Source organism: Nicotiana attenuata, unplaced genomic scaffold, assembly GCF_001879085.1.
Source record: "Nicotiana attenuata strain UT unplaced genomic scaffold, NIATTr2, whole genome shotgun sequence".
Classification (NCBI taxonomy): Eukaryota; Viridiplantae; Streptophyta; class Magnoliopsida; order Solanales; family Solanaceae; genus Nicotiana; species Nicotiana attenuata.
The window spans coordinates 175,786-183,558 of record NW_017672564.1 but is presented as its reverse complement, the minus strand read 5'-3'; the positions used below and the strand labels follow the sequence as shown (position 1 = coordinate 183,558).

Below are 7,773 nucleotides of genomic sequence, written 5' to 3'. Positions count from 1 at the left end.
GAGAAAAATATTCAAAATGAGTATTTGCATGGAGTAACTCTATGCAAAAGTAGTCTTATCAACACTACATTTAAACTTTTAAGGGAGTGTTGTGGTCAAGGGAATGTGGGGTCCACATATATCAAGAAGGAATCAATTTGCATTTGAAATGACATATACGCCCTTGGTTGACCATCTTTCCTTTTCTATAATAGAAATGTACTAGGAGAAGTGGAAAAGTTGTAAATTCACTTACAGCTTGCTCAGAAGCACCAATGTATTTATTCAGCAGCTCAGGACCTTTGACTGAGATAAATCTTAGTGAGCATGCAGCAGCTGCAGCACCAACAATGTGTGTTTTGCCACAACCAGGGGGACCATACAACAGAATATTGGACCGCATCCTTAGAGGAGCTTGTGCAAATATATTTGGAAATTTGGATGGCAACTCAATCATCTGACAGCAGCAAAACAGGAACTTGATATGCTGAACAAACTGATCCAAGCTAAAGTTTTTTTTTTTTTTTGATAAGGTAACATAAGATCCAAGCTAAAGGTGATATGAAATATAAAAGAGAACATTTAAGTGAAGCACATGCAAACCCTAGAACATGATTTTTGTTTACCCTAACACCCATACTACTTAATACATAGTTCAAAGGGGTTTACAACCATTTATCATCATTCACTATGAAGGATGTTCATCCATATTTGCTGAATGATAGCATACTTGAACATAGAAGATGAGTAACTAAGTTACATAACGAAACAAGACAAAAAGAAAAGAACCCCCAACAAGCTGATGAAACAAAGAAAGGAGTGCAAGCTAAAGTTATTCTAGAGTGTCTGGTATTCTATCTCTCTGACAAGCTGACAAGCCAATTAATAATTAATGTTTCTATCCCACTACATGAGTAATAATTATTGCCTGCCTTCATTGAAGCCAACTCAACAATATAGGCAAACTATAACCATTCAACCAGAGGGAAAAGAAGACCAATGGCATGAGAAGTTGCCTCCTTAGCTCTAATGTGGGTTGTACGGAGGGAGAGACATAGGAGAGCCTTTGCGGAGATTGAAAATGATTTTGTATATTTGAGGAATAGCCTCACGTCTTTGATTGCTTTCAGTGCACCCATGAGATTCCTATTTGTATAGATGACTGTGTGTCTTTTGCAGAGAATCATGTTTTGATGTAGAGTCACTACTTTTCCGTATACCTCTTGTATATGGGAGCTTTTTCAAAAATTAATAAACTTATTTACCTTACAAAAACATCGTTAATCATGCAGGGAAGCCAATATAGATGTTGCCATCAGCATGTTTCTTAATTGTTATGGAAAGGAGAGATGGAAAAAGAATAGTAGAAGAAAACAGTGCAAATGTGAAAGAATAATTTATATTGATAAAATGCTGAATGGATGTTCACATTTCTTCTGATGTTGGAAGTAAGTCTAAAATGTTCAAAAGAAATAAAATATGGAGTATAAATCACGGGTCCAAGGGCAAAAAGCTTTTACCTTCAGGTTTCTCTCTCATCATATTAGAAACAAAATGACTTTGTAAAAACTTTGAAGTCCACTTCCTTTCTCTCTCATATCCAGCATAAAATTTAAAATTGTCATATCCACACCTTCAGTGGGAGCAATTTTTAACTCAATAATTAAAAGATTATACAAAGTATTTATTAGAACCCAAAGTTTTGAAAGAAAAAGGAGGATCAAATTAACCTCCATGTGCCAAATGAATGTTGATAATGCAAATCCCGCATCCTATCGAAGTTGCATTTTTAGTGCTCCCCTAACATAAAGGGAAGCTTGTTCTAAGTGGGTCGCTTCGCGCAAGACATTGCTTAGGACCAACCACGATCTACTTTGCACGTTCCATACAAGCAGAGAAAAGCCGAAGAAAACATAAAAGGGGAACAGAAATCATGAGCTGACGCATAGACATAAAATAAATAACTGCTTGTTTAAAATTTACATCAATGTCCCATCTAATGAACAACTAAAACATTAACTAGTGTAGCAGTAAGGATATAAAACCCCAAAAAGCAGAAAATAAACATTTACCTCTATAATAGCATTCCGGATGTCATTAAGACCTCCAACATCCTCCCAACCAGACCGACCACCATCAGCAGCCGGTTTAGTGATGTCACGCATTGCCACTGGAACAAAGTCATGCATGGCATGCAGGAAATCATCCTTAAGTAAAAGAGGTTTGTCCTGTCTGCCACCCAAATCACTAGTAAAAAAGCGGCCAGTTGCAGCATGAACAGACCTATCAACCAGTATTTCCTGAAATAAAATGAAACCCAGCATAAATGCAAGTGTTCCTCTGGTAGCTAAAGAAAGGAAATCAGAAACTCCATCAACTTATACCAGAACACAAATGACAAAGTTTCATACGAAAATTATATTTTCAACTGACGACTTCAAAAAAATACAACTTTAGAACATTAATCATCGAGATAGATGATACAGGTAAAAAATGGACAATATTAAAGCTTTCTGTTTGGCAGCTACTTTACAGTCTATGAAGTACAAATACTTCACCTCCAAGGGGTATGGTGAAATGGTAAAGATTCCTCCATCCTTAACACAACTTTGGGACATTAATCTAGATATATGATACAACTAAGAAATGGACAATATTAAAGTTTTCTGGTCAGCAGCTACTATGCAGTCTATGAAGTACAAATACTTCACCACCAAAGGACATGATGAAATTGTAAAGGTTCCTCCATCCTTACAAGAGGTCTTGGCATTGAGCCCTGGAAACGGAGTCCCCTTTCGTACGGAGCACTTAAACACCACATAGTGGGCTTTCTACAGCCGGATACAGTGGGCTCTCGATATGGGATGGTTAAACCAAAAAAATGTATAAATACTTCTTTCTGATCGCCATTTTCAAGTTGAAATGCTCGCCCACATAACTTTCTACCAGATGCTTATTGCTGTTTAGACAGTAGGATAGAAGGGCAATTGTACTGATTCTCTATCACAGTTGTACTGATTCTCTGTCCAACCACGAGTAGGAATATAAGGAAAAACCAGATGTTCGTACATGATATAACGAAATATGAACATACATGGACCAATTTTTAAGACTACTCACAGAAAGGAAATAGTTCACTGATCACATAATAATTCGTTCTTGCATAGCAACCTTTATATACTTTAATGCTTCGGATAATACAGATTAAATGGGTAAATTTTCACCAATTTTAACAGATTCTTGTTAAAGTATTTAACAACTTTCCACAAGTAGTTTTAATCTTATTTTTCGACTTTGCTAAACTACAATTCTATTAATTACTTTTATTTACTTAATTTGCTAAAATCAATGTAAATTACTAATTATTTACTTTCGCTAAAATGTGAGATGTTTATTCACATGTTTTTGTTAAGTCGTCTCCTCTTTATAACAGTACGCTTACTCACAACTCGATCAATCTATGGGGCATCCTGCTACAACATACAAGCCATGTGTCGAATAATCCTGCACCACCAAGGTTGGAGCAAATGGTCCTGTGGCATCAGCAGTCAGCTGTAAGTTAAGCACCACTAGATGCAGATACATGTGTAGGAATATAACTAGGCTCTCTGTACAAGGTGGCCAATATATAGAATCCTTGGGAATACTCANATCTTTATCCTAAGACTAGCTATACGAGACAGGTTAGCTACTAAAGAAAGACTAGCAAGATGGGGCTTAGTAGATGAAACTTTGTGTACAATGTGCCATAGGAACAATGAAACAGTGCAGCACTTGTTTTTTGACTGTGATTATTCAAACGAGATATGGCAGAAGTTACTATCCTGGCAAGGGATCATGAGAAGGAAAAAACAGTGGCAGGAAGAGGTTCAATGGGCAGAGAAGAAAGCAGCAGGGAAGAGTACGGGAGCAGAGATATACAGAATGATTTTGGCTGCAGCAGTCTACAATATTTGGCAAGCCAGAAACAGTGTTATTTTCCAGAAGAAACAAATCACCGCACAAAGTATAGTGAAAACGATAGTTCAGGAGATACACATAAGAGCTCAAAGTTGTAAAAAACTGGATACGTATCTAAGTAATATGAATATGTATCCAGTATGAGCTAAGTAAGGGTTGTATTAGGAGTTTAAGAAGTAGAGAATAAATCTCATGCTGGGGCTTCATGTCCAGCAGAAGATGTCTGTAGTTGGTTGTTTGTAAGCTGTAAATATTTACTTGGTAATAAAATTCTTTAATTACCAAAAAAAAATACGCACATATATACAAAAAATATGCATTTTATCGGCTATTATTTTTTGGAGCAGCTAAAAATATACATTTATCATTTCTTTCTAATATTTGGGTGGGGTGATGATACTCGAAGTTTAAGCTATCATAAAAAGCACATTTTAATTAACGTAATAACGTACTCATTGATAAAATACGAAGTAAAGCTGAACTAAAGGAAGGAAAAAAAAAGTTATTTACTTGATTGAGAATTTCACGAGGCTCAGTATAAATAAGAGGAATAACTCTAGCACCAGCCATTTCAGCAAACTTGACGTATGAAGCTGCGATGTAGGAGACATCGGTGCCGTTGTTGAGGCGACCCGAAGCGCCGTCGCCGGGATGACTAACAATTCCGATGACCGGCCGGTAATTAAGTGTCGGGTCGGGTCCAGGACAGCTAGGGAGATTCAATTGTGACTTACAGTCACACAAATGATATGGCATATTTAAGACCACAAGTTTCAAAAGTCTTATAGCCACACAAATGTTATGGCATATTTAAGACCACAAGTTTCAAAAGTCTTACTCCCTCCGTCACTTTGTTTGTCATAATTTCGCTCGACACGAAATTTAAGAAAGAAAGGAAAGACTTTTAAAACTTGTAGTCTTAAATATACCATAATATTTATGTGGTTATAAGACTCTTGAAACTTGTGATCTTAAACATGTCATAACTTTTGGAACAAGCTAATAAGGAAATAGTGCCAAACAAAATGAGACAGGGCGAGTACTTTCTTTCTTAAACTCCGTATAAACTAAGCCATATAAATTGAAAAGGAGAGTAATTTAAAAGTAGACTTATGAAAAGGACCAATGAGCCAATCAATCAACTACTCCTAAATCCCAAACTTATTATGATCACCTATACAAATCCTCAATACCAATTCCCTCAATTCAGACCCATTTAGAGTTTGTTTGGAAAGCCACCTTGGAAATAGATTTTGGTGTAATTGGGTGTAATTACACAGTTTGGCATGTTTGTTTGGACAAGTAATTACTTGGTCAGCATGGAATTGGGTGTAATTGGAGAGGTCTAATTACACTCTTCAATTCTCGGGGGGAGGGGGGGGGGTGGTAATTACACTGTGTAATTACAATGTTGTTTTTTAGTTTTTTCCTTTTGTTTTATTTTAATTTATTTTCTTTATAAATTTTTATTTCTATTATTTTAATTTTTAATTTATTTTTACTTTTTAATTTTTAATTTTTTAAAATATATTTTTCTTTGTACATTATTTATCTTTTATTTCTCTATCTTTACTTTTTGTGATTCCATGTAATTTGCTTATATTTTATTTATTTTATTATTCAATTTTTGAAACTACACCTCCTAATATTAGAAATAATGAGTCATTAACAAACTTGGCGTATAATGAGTGATGCAATTAAAGTGGAATTTCGTTGTTGACTGTGGTTATAAACTTATCATGTTTCCTAATCTTAAGTTGCAGTGGGACTTACTATTATTATGTTGGAAGTTGACATATGTTAAACGGTTTTTTTTTTGTTGTTGAATTTTGTAAAATGTGTNGCAATTAAAGTGGAATTTTGTTATTGAATGTGGTTATAAACTTATTATATTTCCTAATCTTAAGTTGTAGTGGAACTTATTATTATTATGTTGGAATTGACATATGTTAAGCTATTTTATTTTTTTTTTGGAATTTTGAAATTGTGTTATATTCATGGTTCTAGTTTGCTTGTTTTAGTAGTATTGGCTCACATTGCATGTTGTTCATTTTTTAGTTAGAATTGATAGATTAGTTTTGTCAAACATTTGAATAATGTTATGACATTATATTTATAAATATTAATTTATTTCACCAAACATGAATTCCATGATGTTCTTACAAGACGTATATTTTAGTTTTTGTAAGTATCTAAACTAAATATTATTAATTTGAAAAATATATATATAAATTATTTTTATAATATTAGTTATAAATATATGGTTACTAATTAATGTATATTCACGAAAAAATATACATCTTAAATACCAAATATATTATTATTTATACTTATAAAATTTTATAGGCATATATTTATTATATTTAACTTTTAGTTTTAATAATTATTTTATTTAAAATTTAATCTAACTGTGGAATTACACTTGTGCAACCAAATAGTAACTTTGTAATTACATTGTAATTACACTATGACAAACAAACAGGTCATCGTAATTACACAATTGTGTAATTACTAGGCGTGTAATTACTACCCTAGTAATTACACTAATTCCAATTACCTAGTGGTTTTCCAAACAGACCCTTAATACCAGATGCCTATGTACAAAATTAGTCATCTCATCTAAAAGCTTAAGTTGTTAACATTATTATTTACTTTAATCAAGTATTACACGCCCTCACGCGTAGGCCTAGTTCTTTTTAATGGGCCAAGCACTTGGACATTCTTTCGGGAGAAATACAAAATTGGCCAGTCGGTTGAAACTAATTGCATCCAATAGCCAAAGAGTATATAAAATATGTATACTATATGTATATAATACGCACATATATACAAAAGATATGCATTTTATCGGCTATTATTTTTGGGAGTGGCTAACAACATACATTTCTCATTTCTTTTTGATAGTTGGATGGGGTGATAAGACTCCAACCTAGGACCTTTGCCAACTAAGTTTGATCATCTAAACTAAAAGCTTAAGCTATCATAAAAAGCACATTTTAATTAACGTAATTACGTACTCATTGACAAAATCTGATTTTCCAAAAATACGAAGTAAAGCTGAACTAAAGGAAGGAAAAAAAAGGTTATTTACTTGATTGAGAATTTCAGGAGGCTCAGTATAAATAAGAGGAATAACTCTAGCACCAGCCATTTCAGCAAACTTGACGTAAGAAGCTGCGATGTAGGAGACATCAGTGCCGTTATTGAGCCGCCCCGAAGCGCCGTCGCCGGGATGACTAACAATTCCGATGACCGGCCGGTAATTAAGTGTCGGGTCGGGTCCAGGACAGCTAGGGGTATTCAATTGGGACTCGATTAGCTGCTGGGATTTTACAGTAGCCATTAATTGGATGAGAATTGTGAAAAAGGAAATCCAAAAGTAGGTCCCCATTTGGATTGATAACAGTATTGGTGAAATGAATGATGTGATTTAGGAGGAGAATTTGGTTTTTGGTTTTCTCCTCCCCAAATACGAAAGTTAGGATGATAAAATTTATAGGGTCAACGCGACTTGATATAGCGGGGAGTTTAAGAAAGTAATTTATCCTATTAATACTTTTAATAAACAGCTATTAAGGAAGAAAATAAAAATTTAGAGTATTGGCTACATGTATTAGCACTGTTTGCGAAAGGCAACAAATAGCGTCTGCTTAAAATTACTTGATGAGAATTAAGATTGTTTGATGAGACCTTTGTAATAAAGAAATTTAAATTAGACAAATTATAGCATAAATTAGGCAATTAGTTAATTAGCAATACCATTAAAAAGGTGAAATACAGCAGAATTGCACAAGGTACACATGCGTGCAATTATGCAATATCAACCTTTTGGTG

The 7,773-nt window shown here is 34.1% G+C and overlaps 2 protein-coding genes across 2 annotated transcripts; both read right to left on the bottom strand.

The window, feature by feature from the left end:
• Window positions 1–61: 61 nt before the first annotated feature.
• LOC109213680 (peroxisome biogenesis protein 1-like) lies at window positions 62–3,529 on the bottom strand. The gene is made up of 3 exons (XM_019377506.1): window positions 3,426–3,529; window positions 2,052–2,279; window positions 62–436 (listed from the first exon to the last, which is right to left on the bottom strand). The coding sequence occupies exons 2-3, from the start codon at window positions 2,166–2,168 to the stop codon at window positions 122–124; spliced, it is 432 nt and encodes a 143-aa protein (XP_019233051.1). The 5' UTR covers window positions 2,169–2,279; window positions 3,426–3,529; the 3' UTR covers window positions 62–121.
• Window positions 3,530–7,030: 3,501 nt separating this feature from the next.
• On the bottom strand, window positions 7,031–7,464 carry LOC109213679 (gamma-glutamyl hydrolase 2-like; the record flags this gene model as incomplete). The annotated part of the gene is given in 1 exon segment (XM_019377505.1): window positions 7,031–7,464. A coding segment is annotated over 1 exon segment (300 nt), but the record flags the coding sequence as incomplete, so codon positions are not given.
• Between the last annotated feature and the right edge of the window lie 309 nt (window positions 7,465–7,773).